The sequence below is a fragment of the Oncorhynchus keta genome, chromosome 1 (assembly GCF_023373465.1).
Source record: "Oncorhynchus keta strain PuntledgeMale-10-30-2019 chromosome 1, Oket_V2, whole genome shotgun sequence".
Lineage (NCBI taxonomy): Eukaryota > Metazoa > Chordata > Actinopteri > Salmoniformes > Salmonidae > Oncorhynchus > Oncorhynchus keta.
The window spans coordinates 48,136,134-48,154,078 of record NC_068421.1 but is presented as its reverse complement, the minus strand read 5'-3'; the positions used below and the strand labels follow the sequence as shown (position 1 = coordinate 48,154,078).

At 43.9% G+C, this 17,945-nt stretch overlaps 1 protein-coding gene across 8 annotated transcripts in view; it reads left to right on the top strand.

The window, feature by feature from the left end:
• Positions 1–17,945, top strand: part of LOC118380691 (adhesion G-protein coupled receptor D2) — a 165,837-nt gene that overhangs the window by 94,660 nt on the left and 53,232 nt on the right. For 6 of the 8 annotated variants that reach the window (XM_052526438.1, XM_052526470.1, XM_052526443.1 and 3 more), the window contains 2 exons: positions 849–902; positions 4,778–4,974. In XM_052526438.1, coding sequence (XP_052382398.1) covers positions 849–902; positions 4,778–4,924 — 201 coding nt within the window. In that variant the 3' untranslated portion in view covers positions 4,925–4,974. Of the gene's footprint in view, positions 1–848; positions 903–4,777; positions 5,028–17,945 lie in introns of all 8 variants that reach the window. The other 2 variants (XM_052526461.1, XM_052526466.1) reach the window with 1 other exon arrangement.

Sequence of the window (17,945 nt, the reverse complement as noted above, 5' to 3'; positions counted from 1 at the left end):
CAGATGATAGCTTAAAGTAGTCTCCTTAGTTTGCTGGCGCTATGTGTCACTTTCAGGTTCCATTACCCCTGACAAACTGGAACATTTCTGTTTTCCCCTCTCCGGTGCTGCTCATCGGCCCCCCAAAAAATGTGCTGCGTGCTTTGTGTGTCTCTCTCTCTGTCTTGCTCTCTCTCTCTCTCTCTCTCTCCACTTTGTTCTTTATTTTGAATTTGCTTCCAGATGCAGGGGGATGCATTTGAAGGATTTTTTGTTTTGTTTTTGTAAGTGTTGTATTGTCCCCAAGTCAAGAACAGACTATGGGAGACGTACAGTACTACATAGAGCCATGGCTACATGGAACTCTATTCCACATCAGTTAACTGATGTAAGCAGTAGAATCAGATTTGAGGAGAAAAAAACTGATAAAAATACACCTTATGGAACAGCGGGGACTGTGAAGAGACACACATGATAAGACACGCACTCGTACACATGGAGTTTGTATTGTAGATATTTGATTGTAGAGTAGTGGCCTGAGAGAACACACCTATATGTGTTGTGAAAAGTGTTATGAAATGTAATGTAATGTCATTTTTTACATGGTATATAACTGCCTTAATGTTCCTGTACCCCAGGAAGAGTAGGTGCTGCCAAAGTAGCAGCTAATGGGGATCCTTAATAAATACAAATACAGCATGGTATGTTCAAACTCTTATTGCCCTGTCTCCCTCTCTCTCTCGCTCTCTCTCTCTCTCTCTCTCTCCCTCTCTCCCTCTCTCCCTCTCTCTCTCTCTCTCTCTCTCTCTCTCTCTCTCTCTCTCTCTCTCTCCCTCTCTCTCTCTTTCTCTTATCTCTCTTTGCTGCAGGTTCGGAGCACAGTTAAAAGGATCAAGGAGAGAAGAAAAGCGCTACGTTTTTCAGTATGTAACCTAGCATCCCTTTTATGTGTGTGTGTGTGTGTACAGATTCACATAGTTCACCACATAGTTCACACATAGTTCACCATAGTACACACACCATGTTCTTTTCCACATCAATGCTGCAATGTCAGTGAGAAGTAGCCGCTGAGCAATGCTTTTTGTACCGCTGGCGGCAAGCCCCATGTTAGAAGCCCTTATACATCAAACACGCACCTCTGTAATAGCCCCTATGCCGCACGCCGGCCCAGCACCTTCATCCCGACCAATGTCACCCGCACCACCGGGGTTACAAGTTTCTAATCCTGGACGAGCTGTCCCCTGACATTAAAGTGTCAGGCCACTATTTATACTGTTCCCTCCTGCTCCCTGCAATCACTTAGCTCCGGCAAAGCGCTTTAAAAGTAGTTAATAGCCCCCCTCCTCACATACACACACCAACCAAAGCCCCCCACCCCCCTTCACACACAACAACTGTCCCCTCTCCTCCACCCCCTTCTGCAACTCGTCCCTTATGAGTGATCACATTAACTCCTCTCCCGGGTTGTCACGCTTTATGGCTCAGAGCAGTTTGTTCCCCAGTCCTGTCCCCCCCCCACCCTTCAACCATCAGGTAATTGAGAAGGGAATCAGACCATTTTTAAAGGCAGATTGATTTTAGAATATCGCCCCTTCTTCCTTTCTGACCCCGTTACAGTTCCTGACACTGTGAAGATTGTGACTAGTAAAAAAAAAAATGGCTCGGGGGGCGGCAAACACACCCCAGGGTAGCTGATATACCGTGCAGCTGTATTATCAGTGTGGGGGTGCTCCTTTTAGTGCTCTCTGGCAATTTTCCAATCTCAAAGTCCGCCATCCAGTTTGCCCATGCAGCGGATGTTTTTTAGCTAATGCTATTTTGCCCCATAAATCCCGCTGAAATACAGTATCTACCTGTCTGTCTGGAGATGGGAGACATTTGGCTCTAGATGACCGAACATGCCCTATATCTCCCCAGTTGTAAAATATAGGATTCAGTATCGTCTCTGGTGGAAGGTACGAATACAGTTCTTTGCAGCATACCGTTACTGCATATGGTACTTCAGAAGATAAATGAGACATAAAAAATAGTTTTTATCTAAAAGGCTTTTTATGAATGTTTCATAAGGTTGATGTAAAATGATTGTGTGACGCATAACCAGATACACTGGAATGAAGCACGCTGTTCGTTTCAGCTCTGTTTTCTAAATGGCCATTAGTCCATAGATTTCTCAGAATGCACATCAAAGCAAATATTGAAATAAAAATAAATAAAAAGAGGATACACAGCGCAGCGTTGTTGTTCACATCTCTTAAATGATCCGGCGCCGCATTCATGTCAGCATAGGTATAGTGCAGCGAAGGAAAAAATGACCCCCAATCATTACATCTAATGACATTCTGTCATTGTTAATTTAATAATCCTATTGACCGCTGTTCAGCAGCCCCAAAATGCAGTAGGTTGTGCAAACAGCCCTTTTAGACCTCCGGGAGTCCCCCTTTCAAGTTAATTTATACACAAGCTCTAGACCAATGTTGCCTGCCTGCTTGATACCAACTGCCTGGTGACCCTCATGACCCCACACTTGTACACACACTGCCAGATTGCTTTGTGAAATAAAGCTGTCAGTTGCACCACCCAAATAAAAAACAACCCCTTTTCAATACTTGGAGTTCCGTGGCTGTGACAGCACTGAAATATCGATATTGGAAGTCTTCTTAATTCAAGTTTTGACAAGATATAGGAAGCCGGGGGCGAACAGTGTGGGTGCGTGTGTGTTTCCTGGAGATCTACATTGAGTAGGGGTTGTAAAAGGAGCGGCAGGCATAACTTTGAGAGTTTGTTCAGAGATCTGTGATGCTAGGCATTCCTTCATGACAGACATATGTAATACAAGAGGCCGAGCCCATGGAAGTGCCCTGATGCTCTCTGAAGTCTGTTTAATAGCTGTGCAAACAAATGGGATTCAATGATTGGAGTTTATTTTGGTCTCTTAGAGATATTCCCTGTTTTAAATTTGTTCAAATTGTGAAATGTGTCGCCCATAGAGATGGATAGAGAGTGCACTTGCCACAAAACACTTTGATTGCATGCACAATGCCATGGAGGGATTTCACCATTTTAACTGGGTGGTCAACTGGTCTGCACATGGTCTTCTTTCTTAAATGGGTTTGTTTATAGTTTGTAAGGTTTCCATCCAGGTCAGTAGGAGAATCTACCAATGAATTACAAGGAGCAGAAGGAGGAAGTAATGTCAGGTTGTCGGCTAGGACAGCTTTCCATTCTAAAGCCCATAGACGTTATGTCTGTTGGCTGCTCTCCCCTCCTCTAAGGCTGCACTCCCCTCCTCTAAGAATCAAGCTCGAAAACAAGATATTTGATCAACTGAATGCTTTCAAAAGGATTAAATATTATTTCCCTTGAATATAATTTTTTTTTTAAATGTTTTGTTAATACATTTATTCTAGTTATTTTCAGCACACATTTTGTTATTTTTTATGCTTAAAATATAAATATTATTTTTGTTTGATGGTTTTTATTCTTCCTCAGTCAATCATTACAGTGAGAGGGAAAAGTATTTGATCCCCTGCTGATTTTGTACGTTTGCCCACTGACAAAGAAATGATCAGTCTATAATTTTAATGGTAGGTTTATTTGAACAGTGAGAGACAGAATAACAACAACAAAATCCATAAAAACTCACGTCAAAAATGTTAAATATTGATTTGCATTTTAATGAGGGCAATGAGTATTTGACCCCCTCTCAATCAGAAAGATTTCTGGCTCCCAGATGTCTTTTTTACAAGTAACGAGCTGAGATTAGGAGCACACTCTTAAAGGGAGTGCTCCTAATCTCAGTTTGTTACCTGTATAAAAGACACCTGTCCACAGAAGCAATCAATCAATCAGATTCCAAACTCTCCACCATGGCCAAGACCAAAGAGCTCTCCAAGGATGTCAGGGACAAGATTGTAGACCTACACAATGCTGGAATGGGCTACAAGACCATCGCCAAGCAGCTTGGTTAGAAGGTAACAACAGTTGGTGCGAATATTCGCAAATGGAAGAAACACAAAAGAACTGTCAATCTCCCTTGGCCTGGGACTCCATGCAAGATCTCACCTCGTTGAGTTGCAATGATCATGAGAAGAGAACAGTGAGGAATCAGCCCAGAACTACACGTGAGGATCTTGTCAATGATCTCAAGGCAGCTGGGACCAAAGTCACCAAGAAAACAATTGGTAACACACTTCTCTGTGAAGGACTGAAATCCTGCAGCACCCGCGAGGTCCCCCTGCTCAAGAAAGCACATATACATGCACGTCTGAAGTTTGCCAATGAACATCTGAATGATCCAGCATGACAATGACCCAAAACACACGGCCAAGGCAACAAAGGAGTGGCTCAAGAAGAAGCACATTAATGTCCTGGAGTGGCCTAGCCAGTCCTTAATCCCATAAAAAAATCTGTGGAGAGAGCTTCAAAGTTGCCAAATGTCAGCCTCGAAACTTTAATGACTTGTAGAAGATCTGCAAAGAGGAGTGGAACAAAATCCCTCCTGAGATGTGTGCAAACCTGGTGGCCAACAACAAGAAACATCTGACCTCTGATTGCCAACAAGGGTTTTGCCACCAAGTACTAAGTCATGTTTTGCAATTTATAACATTTTTGACATGCATTTTTCTGGAATTTTGTTGTTGTTATTCTGTCTCTCACTGTTCAAATAAACCTACCATTAAAATTATAGACTGATCATTTCTTTGTCAGTGGGCAAACTTACAAAATCAGCAGGGGATCAAATACTTTTTTCCCTCACTGTAATGATTGACTCCTTACTCTTCTCCCTGTGCCCCTCCAGAACTGTGCCAGCTCCAGACCGTCCAGCTCATTGACCAGCTCCCGGCCCGCCAGCAGCCCCACACCCACCCCCCCAGGGCCCCCAAGGTCCCAGCCTGGACAAAGGGGGAGACAAGACCTGCTCCGGCCAACCCAGCCCACTCCCTAACCCTACCTACCCCCACACCCCAGGCCTTGTGGAGGAGAACGCCAACAGAGGTGAGCCACAAGCTCCCTCACCCACAGTTCCGATGACAATACTACCTACAGAGGTGAATCGATGACTTCCTCCCTCAATGCTGACCCTCATCCTGAATGCTGCATTTCACTCTGAAAACGAGATCTCAGGCTGTATATTGCGTACCATGGACTGAGAGCTGAATGAAAGGGGGGGAAAGACAGCTAAAAGAATATGCTCCAGTTTTTCACAAAAATAATCTAAATCGTCCCAAAAATATTTAGACACTCATTCTTCACTTCAAAAACATATTACCCTGTGTGGGAGTGTGGCCAAGTGTAGTTTGTAGTCGTGCAGACTCCCATGGACATATTGCCCACAGTGGCATGGGTACGAATCTCAACCCAGTCTGTACTTTCTTGCTGTTTTCCCCTCTACAACCTGTACCCTGCCTACCTTCCAACTGTCTAAGTCAATTCCGAAAAGAAGGACAGAGCTCTTGTCCTCCTTTTTGTAAATTACATAAAAAATAAGCATATTACTCAAATGTTGTACAACTTCGAGAGGCAATCATGAAATTCAGGAACAAAAAATAAAACAAATAACCTTTGCTGATTTTTCTAAACCAATAATAGTTCCTCTTTAGAGGATTTTGAGTAGCCTATGTAATTAGGACTGAGAAATATGGAACTTTATTCAATCGAAACCTGAAACCGGATCTTGGCGCAACACGAGTTTGGAGTCATTTAATCAACAAAAAAAGTGTTTTTATAATGACATAACATGTCAATTCAACCTCACATTTATTCAAACCGTCTTCCTCGAGAACAATCTCATCCTAGTCTTACTGCGGAAACCTGCGTATTGGCTTTGATTGAACAGCGAATCTGCGATGCATTAGGTTGTGAACGAGGAGCGGTGCTTGGCACAGAGAGTGAACCCAGACGTGATAGCTCCTCTGTAGGACTCAAACACTGTCCAGACTGCACAGACTGAACAGCTTTAATGCAGTTCCCTGACCCGTGTATCACTGAGTGGAGTCAATGTAATTGAAGGGGAGGAAAACACACATGATAACACACAACACAGCCATGCATGCACGCAATCACATATGCACGCGTGCACACACAAAGCATTTACGCACATGCACACACACCTATACACACACAAACACAACACAGACAGACACACACAGCAGAGGAAAGTTTCAAAGCAGTGAAAAAAGGATGGTGGCATCTCCTTAGTAAGTGACTCAAATACAGAGTCAAGCTGCTATATCTTCGCATTTCTTTAAAACTGCAATCTGGTATTCATACAACTGCTCAGCCTGACACTTTTTTGGTAAACTGGTGAGGGATGGGTTCAAGGACTGACCATCCATGAGTTCAAAATTATGTTTTAACCATGTTTTGAAGCTATACATTGTTTACACACAATGGAGTAAAATTAGCTCATATTTGGGGTTCTGACAGAGAAAAACAGTCTAACTAAGCTCATGAGGCATTTCTATGTTATATTTAAGCAATAAGGCCCGAGGGGGTGTGGTATATGGCCAATATACCATGGCTAAGGGCTGTTCTTATGCACAACGCAACATGGAGTGCTAGGACACAGCCCTTAGCCGTGTTATATTGGTCATATATCACAAACCCCTGAGGTGCCTCATCGCTACTATAAACTGGTTACAAACATAATTAGAGCAGACCAAACTGAAATACAGAAATATCTCATTTACATACAAATTCCAGTCAAAAGTTTGGACACACCTTCAAGGGTTTTTCTTTATTTTTACTATTTTCTACGTTGTAGAATGATAGTGAAGACATCAACACAATGAAATAACATATATGGAATCATGTAGTGACCAAAAAAGTATTAAACAAATCAAAATATATTTGATATTTGATTTTCTTCAAAGTAGCCACCCTTTGACTTGATGACTCTTGGCAACCAGCTTCATGAGGAATTGTTTTCCAATAGTCTTGAAGGAGTTCCCACATATGCTGAGCACTTATTGGCTGCTTATCCTTCACTCTGCGGTCCAACTCATCCCAAACCATCTCAATTGGGTTGAGGTCGGATGATTGTGGAGGCCAGGTCATCTGATGTAGCACTCCCATCACTCTCCTTGGTCAAATAGCCCTTAACCAGCCTGGAGGAGTGTTTTGGGTCAATGTCCTGTTGAAAAACAAATGATAGTCCCACTAAGCGCAAACTGGATGGGATGGCGTATCGCTGCAGAATCCTGTTGTAGCTATGCTGGTTGAGTGTGCCTTGAATTCTAAATAAATCACTGACAGTGTCACCAGCAAAGCACCCCCACACCATCACATCTCATCCTCCATACTTCACGGTGGGAATCACATATGCAGAGATCATCCGTTCACCCTACAAAGACATGGCAGTTGGAGACAAAAATCTCATATTTGGACTCGTCAGACCAAAGGACAGATTTCCTCCAGTCTAATGTCCATTGCTTGTGTTTCTTGACCCAAACAAGTCTCTTCTTATTATTGTTGTCCTTTAGTAGTGGTTTCTTTGCAGCAATTTGACCATTAAGGCCTGATTCACGCAGTCTCCTCTGAACAGTTGATGTTGAGATGTGTCTGTTACCTGAACTTTGTGAAGCATTTATTTGGGCTGCAATCTGAGGTGATGTTAACTCTAATGAACTTATCCTCTACAGCAGAAGTAACTCTGGGTCTTCCTTTCCTGTGGTGGTCCTCATGAGATCCAGTTTCATCATAGCGTTTGATGGACTGCACTTAAAGACATTTTCCGTATTGACTGACAATTATGTCTTAAAGTAATGATGGACTGTCGTTTCTCTTTGCTTATTTGAGCTGTTCTTGCCATAATGTGGACTTGGTCTTTTACCAAATAGGGCTATCTTCTGTATACCACACCTACCTTGCCACAACTCAACTGATTGACTCAAACGTATTAAGAAAGAAAGAAATTCCACAAATGAACTTTTAACTAGGCACACCTATTAATTGAGATGCATTCCAGGTGACTACCGCATGAAGCTGGTTGAGAGAATGCCAAGAGTGTGCAAAGCTGTCATCAAGGCAAAGTGTGGCTACTTTGAAGAATCTGAAATATAAAATATATTTTGATTTGTTTAACACTTTTTTGTGTGACTACATATGTGTTATTTCATAGTTTTGATGTCTTCACTATTATTCTACAATGTAGAAAATAGTAAAAACTAAGGAAAATGAGTAGGTGTGTCTGAATGTTTGACTGGTACTGTAAGTATTCACACCTTTGAATCAATACTTTGTAGAAGTACTTTTTGCACTGATTACAGCTGTGAGTCTTTCTGGGTAAATTTGTCCACTCCTGGATTGTGCAACATTTTCCCTTTGTTCTTGAGAAAATTCTTCAAGCTCTGTCAAATTGGTTGTTGTAAGTCAAAACTGTAACGAGGCCACTTTGGAACATTCACTGTGTCACGCCATGATCTGTTTCACCTGTCCTTGTGATTGTCTCCACCCCCTCCAGGTGTCGCTTATTTTCCCCAGTGTATTTATCCCTGTGTTTCCTGTCTCTCTGTGCCAGTTCGTCTTGTATGTTTCCAAGTCAACCAGCATTTTCCCCCATTCTCCTGCTTTTTGCATTCTCCTTTTTCTAGTCCTCCCGGTTTTTACCCTTGCCTGTTTCTGAACTTTGTACCCACGACCATGGGTTAAAGGCTATTATGGAGCAAATCGGGGAGTTATCTCAGACTGTCTACCACCTCTGAAAAACCCCAATCATCCAGTAATTTTTTCCCTATCTGTGGTGAGTTTGTACAGCCTATCCCGACTCCCTGTGAACCCCGCGTACCTCCTCCAGAGCGATATTCGGGGAATCCTGGTACCTGCCAGGATTTTCTTTCTCTGTGCTCGCTTATTTTTGAGCTACAGCCATCTTCGTTTTCTTCAGACCGATCGATTGTTGGGATGGGCTGTCTCCTGGGCTACAGCAGTTTGGGAGCAACAATCTGCCATTTGCGGTCATTTGGAGGAATTAATGGCAGAGGTGAGTTTGAGTCTCCGGTTTAAAGGAGAGAGGCGGCCAGAAAACTGCTTGACTTACGTCAAAACTCAGTAGTGTGGCAGACTACGCGGTGGACTTTCGCACGTTGGCTGCCGAGAGTGCCTGGAATCCGGAGTCTCTTTTCGATACTTTTCTGCACGGATTATCTGAGGAGGTAAAGGGTGAGCTAGCTGCTCGGGAACTGCCGGTGGACCTCGACTCTCTTATCGCCTTAGCCATTCAAATTGAAGGACACCTAAGGGAACGCAAGTGAGAGGAGGTCTGGTCTCGGGCACACTCGTGCTCCCGATATGGTGCGTTCACCTCCTATGGAATCCAGAAGTTTCCGAGGGCAGGCAGCTCTTCCGAGAGGAGTTGATGTCCCCCGAGCTCTCTCGTGAATCTGCGACGGGTGATTTGGATATTCCTGAGCCTATGCAGTTGGGACGAACTAGGCTATCAGTTTGGGAGTGCTCACGGAAGATGAATAATAACAGTTGTCTGTACTGTGGAGGGGCAGGACATTTTATAGCTACCTGCCCTATTAGGAAACCCTTGTCTCTAATGGGTACCAGTACTATGGTGAGTCAGACTGGGAATTCTCTAATTCCCATCACCCGCACACCCCTTTTTGCTCTTGTGCTGTGGGGCGACCAATCTAAGTCTCTCCGAGTGCTCATTGACTCTGGGGCTGATGAATGTCTTATGGATGCCACGATAGCATCGGCGCTTGGTATTCCCACTCAGCCGCTCTCTGTGCCCATGGATGCTAGGGCACTGGACGTCCACTCTATATGGGAAGTCACCCATAGTACTGTGCCCGTTCAATTACGGGTTTCTGGTAACCGCAGTGAGACCATACAGTTCCTCCTCATTGCATCTTCCCATGTTCCGGTTGTTTTGGGATTTTCCAGGCTACAAAACACAATCCTGTGATTGACTGGACCACACGCTACATTCTGAGTCCTTTTTGCCATTCCCACTGCCTTCAAGCAGCACAGCCTTCCCCAAGTCATCCTCCTCAGGATGTTAGCAAGACTGTGGATGTTTCTGGTTTTCCTACTGAATACCATGACCTCCTGGAAGTGTTCAGTAAGGCACGTGCTACTTCCCTTGCCCTGCACCATCCTTATGATTGTGCCATTGATCTTCTCCCAGGCACTACACCACCTCGGGTCGGCTGTATTCTCTGTCCGGACCAGAGACCAAGGCTATGGAGGAGTACATAGAGGAGTCTCTGTCCACTGGGGCCGTCTGTCCTTCTGCATCTCCTGCCGGAGCATGGCTTTTCTTTGTGGAGGACAAGACCCTGCGCCCATGCATTGACTACCAGGGACTTAACGATATCACGGTCAAATCGTTACCCCCTACCTCCCCTCGGCATTTGAACCTCTCCAGGGGGCTACCATGTTTTCCAAGTTGGACATATGGATTGCCTATCACCTGGTTCGGATACGCGAGGGGGATGAGTGGAAGACAGCCTTCAACACAGCCAGTGGACATTATGAGTGTCAGGTCATGCCATTTGGACTCACCAACTCACCGCTGTCTTCCAGGCTTTGGTCAATGATGTGCTTCGGGACATGCTAAACCGGTTTGTGTTCCTCTACCTGGACGACATCCTGTTTTTTTCCCCAATCTGCCCAAGAACATGTACTCCACATCAGACAGGTCCTTCAGCGCCTCCTGGAGAACCAATTGTTTGTGAAAGCAGAGAAGTGTGATTTCCACCGCTCTACAATCACCTTTCTCGGATATGTCATTGCTGAGGGCAATGTTTAGATGGATCCTGGAAATGTGAAAACAGTGGTGGATTGGCCTCAACCAACGTACAGGGTGCAGTTGCAACGGTTTCTTGGGTTTCCATACTTCCACCGTCGTTTCATTCGGGATTACAGCACCCTGGCGGCACCCCTCTCGGCACTCACCTCCCCCAAGGTACCGTTCAAATGGTCTCCAGCTATCAACAAAGCCTTTGTGGACCTGAAGCATCGGTTCACAACAGCACTCATCCATCCGGACCCCTCGCGCCAATTTGTGGTGGAAGTGGATGCTTCGGATGTTGGAGTGGAGGTCATCCTGACCCAGCGATCTGCCCAGGACCAGAAGCTTCATCCCTGTGCCTTCTTGTCCCATCATCTCAATCCTGCTGAGAGGAACTACGATGTTGGCAACCGAGAACTCCTGGCAGTAAATATGGTGTTGGAGGAGTGGAGGCACTTGCTGGAAGGAGCAGAACAGCCATTCCTGGTCTGGACCGACCATAAAAACTTGGAATATCTCCATTCAGCCAAGCGCTTCAACTCAAGGCAGGCCCGGTGTGCCCTCCTGTTGTACCAGATTCAACTTTTACAATTTCCTACCATACTGGGTCTAAAAATGTGAACCCTGATGCTCTCTCCCGCCTATATAGTTCCTCTGCCACACCCTTGACTTCCAAAACCATTCTCCCTACCTCATGCCTTGCTGCCACTGTGGATTGGGGTATTGAAGACCTGGTTCGTGAGGCGCAACGCTCCCAACCTGGACCTGAAGGGGTCCGGCTAACCGTCTGTTTATCCCTAGTCCGGTCCCGGGTCCTGGAATAGGCTCATTCCTCCAGGCTGACCTGTCATCCAGCGTCCCGTTGTACACTAACCTTCCTTCGACAACGCTTCTGGTGGCCCACTGGTCCCTGACGTCTCTGCCTTCGTCACTGCATGACACTGTGTGTGCTCAAAACAAGACTCCATGGCAAGCTCCTTCTGGCCTCCTGTAGCCACTATTGGTTCCTCATCGTCCCTGGTATTATATATCTCTGGACTTTGTCATTGGGCTCCCTCTGTCTGATGGCAACACTGTCATTCTGATGGTAGTCGACCGCTTCTCCAAGGCCGCCCATTTCATCCCTCTTCCCAAACTACCTTCAGCCAAGGAGACGGCCCAGCTTATGGCGCAGCATGTCTTCCGGATCCATGGATCCTGTCCACGACCATTCTCTTGACTACCCGTTTGAATTAATAAACATTGTAAGACTCCAACCATCTGCCTCCTGCCCCCTTTGTCTGTATTTGGGTCTCGCCTTGTGCCTTTATACACTGTCTTTGTAAGCAACTCAAGTGTAGATTTGGCCATGTGTTTTTATTTTGAATTTGAACCTTTATTTAACTAGGCAAGTCTTATTTTCAATGATAACCCAATTTTCCCCGGTAGGCCAACTGCCTTGTTCAGGGGCAGAACGACAGATTTTTTTTTACCTTGTCTGCTCAGCGATTCGATCCAGCAACCTTTCAGTTACTGGCCCACCAGTCTAACCACTAGGCTACTGGGATATTGTGTTTTAAGTTAAGGTGAATTCATCTTCCAGTGTCTGGTGGAAAGCAGAGTGAACCAGGTTTTCCTCTAGGATTATGCCCCAGTCCTTAATGATTTCAAACACACCCATAACATGATACAGCCACCATTACACGTGAAAATATGGAGTGGTACTCAGTAATGCATTGTATTTGATTCGCCCCAAAAATACTACTTTGTATTGAGGACAAAAAGTGAATTGCTTTGCCACACTTTTTGCTGTGTTAATTTAGTGCCTTGTTGCTAACAGGATGCATGTTTTGGAATCTTTTTATTCTATACAGGCTTCCTTTTTCCCCTCTGTCAATTCGGTTAGTATTGTGGAGTAACAACAATGTTGATTCGTCCTCAGTTTTCTAGAATGCCTCAGCAGTTTCCTTCCTCTCCGGCAACTGAGTTAGGAAGGATGCCTATACCTTTGTCGTGACTGGGTGTAGTTATACTAAACAAAAATATAAACGCCACATGCAACAATTTTAAAGGTTTTTACTGAGTTACCGTTCATATGAGGAAATCAGTCAATTTAAATAAATTCATTAGGCCCTAATCTATTGATTTCACATGGCTGGGAATACAGATATGCATCTGATGGTCACAGATTTTTTTTTTTAAATGGACCTTACAATGGGCCTCAGGATCTCATGGTATTTCTTTGCATTGAAATTGCCATCGATAAAATGCAATTGTTTGTTGTCCGTAGCGTATGCCTGCTCTTACCATAACACCAACGGCACTCTTTTCACAGCAAACCGCTCACCGCACGACACTATACACGTGGTCTCTGGTTGTGAGGCCAGTTGGAATTACTGCCAAATTCTCTAAAACGACTTTGGAGGCAGCTTATGGTAGAGAAATGAACATTTTCTGGCATCACCTCTGGTGGCCATTCTTGCAGTCAGCATGCCAATTGCACGCTCCCTCAACTTGAGACATCTGTTGCATTGTGTTGTGACAAAACTGCATATTTTAGAGTGGCCTTTTATTGTCCACAGGTGCACCTGTGTAATGCTGTTTAATCAGCTTATTGATATGCCACACCTCAGGTGGATGGATTATCTTGGCAAAGAAGAAATCCTCCCCCTGTTAACAAATGTCTAAACTATTATCGCACACGGTGAGCCCATGCAACTTACAGTATTATGTGACTTGTCCATCAATTACAGCAAGCGAGGGGGCCCACAAAACACAGCCGAGGCCAATTTTATTTAATTATTTGTGAAGCACAAACATAAATATTGATTGTCAGCCGTTATTATCCAGCTAATTTCCTGTGCGGCACCACCTCCCATATCAATGTGCTCCGCTCTGCATGATTGAGCATCTAGTGAGCTTTGCGCTAGCAATTGTACTCTACTGCTCTGCTTTACTCTACTGTTTGCATATGTAAAGCTCAGCGGAGCCTCAGCGCTCGCACAACCACTCTAACTAATCGTCTTGACGAGCCCGCCCATAATCCAACGCAACATGAGCAATGATTGAATATTTGTTTTTAATACCGGGCCACTTTCTTTAATCGTCGGCGGGTAGTGGGTAGGGCACCCCCCTGACCGCCAAGGGAGCAGTGGAACTAGATAGTGTGAGGAGGACACAGAGAGAGGGAGAGAAAGAGACATGGTGATGAAGGAGTTTGGAGTTTAATGAATGAAAAGAGAGATAGATAGAGAGCGAGTGAGGAGAGATGAGGTTGATTGTGTGCATTGTCTGTGGGTGTTGTTGTATTGTGCATATAGTACGTATGCGCTGAGCTCTAAGGAAGTGTAAAGTGTGGCGCTCTATAACTCTATTTAACAGAATGAACATTACCCAATACCAAGACATTTAATCCAAAAACCTGCTTGGGCTCTACCAGGAGGCTGACACAAGTGGATCTTCCAGTAAGACAATAACCCGAAGAACTAATCAAAAATTAATTGATCACAAAATAAAAGTCTCAGTCTCTGGACTTGAACCCCATTGAAAATGAACTGAAAAGTGCAGTCCACAAGTTCAGACGAAGGATATCAAGGATCTGGAAAGATTCTATTTGAAGGAATAGTCTAAGATCCTCCCAACGTGTCCTCCAATCCCATAAAACATTTTAGAAAAAGGCTGTGTTGTTATCCTCACGTAATTGTTGACATCCTTGAAAAAAATAAAACGAATACTGAGCTATATTGTATGCTACAAATGTTTTTTAATTTTTTATACTAATACAGTTGCTCAGAGAAAGAGATTTTGTTTAACAAGTAATAATAAAAAAATCTCGTACAGAGAGGTACTGTTGACATGTTTCAGGGCTTTCACAAACAACTTAGAAATATAATATAATTCTATAAGTGCTAATAGAAAATGTTTTTGTAAAATAATAGTGTTAAGTCAATATTAACAAGGGTTCTAATGGTCAGATTTTCTCCGTTTAGTATCTGTTGTTCCCCTTTTTATTTGTGCACCAAATTTTTGGAAAGCTGTTTGACTTATAATACTCAATGTTGTCGTTTCAGCTCCCCCTTATTTTAATGGACTTACTGAAAGTCAGTGTTTCTTAGAGCAACTATAAAAACCCAAAATAACAACTGTGAAAGTGATGAAACAAAAGTGAATTCCTTTCTACAGAAATATTGAAGATTTGTGCGTTGTCCCTGGCAAATAATACATCAAATAAAGTAAGTCAAGGGTATGCTTCCCTAATGGCCCCCTATTTCCTATATAGTGTAATACTGTTAACCAGGGCCCATAGGTCTCTGGTCAAAAGTAGTGCACTATATAGGGAATAGGGTGCCATTTGGGTATGCAACTTAAGTGAAGTTGTCAGTGCGCAGCATGCCAGGATTCTTTCCACATAGCACTCTAGTAAAAAGTAGTACACTATATTGGGTGTAGGGGGCCATTTGGGACTCTGCCTAAGTCAAGTTTTCAGTGCGCAGCCTGCCATGATCTGATCCCTTGTGCTGTCTGTCGTCTCTGGGTACAGGCCCATCTCCCGTAGGTGAAGGAGAAACCATATGGTTGTACTGCTAACATCTGACTCGCCCCCCTTTTAACATGTGTTTCTCAGCATCAGCTGCAATTAGGGGCCTACCATTGCGTCTAAATAAAGGGGCTCGTCTCTCTATCGCATGCAGCCGCAGATTACCCCCAGAGCTCCCCACCAACACCAATGTGGTGCATGGGGATGGGGGGGGATGACTTTTCTTCCTCCATCCCTCTTTCATTCCCTCCCTCCTGGCCCGCTGCTTGTCACACACGTTTAGTCTGATTCATTGACACGCCACAGGATCTGGGGCCTCCCAAAACGCCCCAGAGACAATGACAGCATCACCTTCTCTCCTTCGAACTCATCTGTAGTACACCTTTTTAGTCCTCTTTCACCTTGTTCAATCAAAAGCTGCATGTGGAGGGTATCCGGGAAATGTCTGTTTGTGTGACCATTTGGACAATATTGATGTTGTGAAGCTAAAAGGAACACCAGAGCGCTCTCTCGCTGTTTTTCTGCCTGAATTTCCATATACTGGTTTTGATTGAATAGCGGCAGTAACGGGGTAAAGTTATCGTTTCCAGCTAGCCATAATATAGCATCGTGATTCTTAATCCACTGTATTGATTTAGCCTGTTTTCTGTTTTGTCTGCTGTGTTCCAGCAAGGTTAGTTTGTGGAAGTCACCCTATCACAGAAATAAGAGAGTGTATTGCAGTGTACTACCAATTTCTATTAGTCAGGTTTTACTAATTTGATTTATACTGTAGCTCTTGAAAGACGACGACTTGAAACGTCATTGACGCTTTTTTCCGGGTTTATCCGTGTAAAAACAGAAACGCTCTGTTTTCAATTACTGATTCCAGTTGGAAAAACAGCTGGGCACATCTATCCAGGTATATGCTCCTATTTTCTTAAGGAATGAGTCTTTACATTGGGGATTGGCATCCCATCGATAATTGCACGAGCAGAATTACAGACACCAGCAAACTCTGGTGCGGCGAGAGGGAGGTGTACTCTCCATGGTGGCTTTATGGTTTACGTCTCGCTGATGCAAAGTGATGTGTACTAATTCTACATCTGGTCAAACAAAACAGGCCCCAGAAGTTCAGCCAATGCAAAAATCACTTCCCCTTTTCTCGTCCTTTCCTTCTTTCCTCCTGCCCTCTCTTTATTCAAGCCATTTATGCATCTTTATTCATTTTTCTCCCATCCACAATGATTGACAAATAACTGGGGTTGACCTTGAAGGTTGTATGCGTTGAGCTTTAGCTTGCTCAGCCTTTGTTTAGTGGATCTGTGCCGCTGTATCAGGGCCTTGTCATTTGGACTGAGGCTTTGAGGACTTGATTGTAGCCTACAGTCTAAATACCCAAACAAACTGCTGGGGCCAAAATGTGCTATTGGTTTGCTGTGTATTTACATTCCTTCCTTCTTCTCACTCTGTCTTTCTACATCTCTCTCTCTCTCTCTTCTGTGTTTCGCTTTCTCTCTCATCTCGCTCTTGTCTCTCTCGCTATCTCTCCCGTCTTTTCCTCTCTCTGTCTCTTCTCACTCCCTTCTCCGCTCCCTCTTTTCTCTGAATGGCACATGCAGGATCTCTGGCCTAGAGTCATATGTTTACGTAACCAGTTTGGGGGAAGAAATTAAGTTTTGAGATTTCAATTTAGGAATTCCATATTCTTAATTTCCTTTTCGCTCGGGGCCGTATTATGTGAAATCTGTCATTCATTCTGAGGTAAACTTTAACTCTGGCACCCACATGTTCTTGCGCTCATGCTCTGGCACTTCATATTTATCAGACACACACACACAGTCGATGAACAAAGGAAAAGCTGAAATATTGAACGTGTGTTGTCGCTCTTAGGGCGCTTTAAGTGTGAATGTTTATGCATATGCACTCGACTGTTTCAAAGCGTGCCGGGTTCCAAATGTGTTTTCCTACTCGTTTCGCATACGGCTTGCTTGAGCAAAGTCGAGGACAGAAATCTATTCATAATTCAAAGAAACAACAACGGCGAGTTGAAAGCTATAACAAATTGGAGGGAAAAGTTGAATTTGTATCTTCTTAGGAGGCTGACTCCATAATACATACTGCTCCCACTGTGTGGTAATGGGATATATGATGGATGGCCAACCAGCATAGACTCCCATTCCTTCTCTTTGCTATTCATCTGTTTATCTATTTATTCATTTCTTCCGTCATCCAGTGAGACCCAGACTAACTGTGGATTGGGCCCTGGAGGGTTCGCCGTAAGTGGCCTAAAAGGGATATTTCACCCAAATTACACAATAACATATTGGTTTCTGTACTCTGTTAGCAGTCTATGCAGTAAGATGTCAGCAATCCATACTTTCTTCATACTGTCTTCAAATGTGCCACTTTGTAATGTGGGTGAACTATCCTTTTAACATGGTTGTTTATCAAAAGAAGGATGAATCCTTTAGGGCATTTGGTGTTGATTGATGTCATTGGTGGCACAAGGTGCAGTGTGGCATTGGCTTCCTCAAAGCAGATTTGATGTGTTTGCTGTGAGCCCATAAGTTAAAGGTACAACTGTCTCCACTCATATATTGTGCCAAACAACACCCCTTGGCTGTGGTATATACTGTACTATATTCACAATATACCATGCCTCCTTAGGCCTTATTATTGCTAAAGTACCACATACAACTTTAATACTTTGTTGAATCACAGTACATT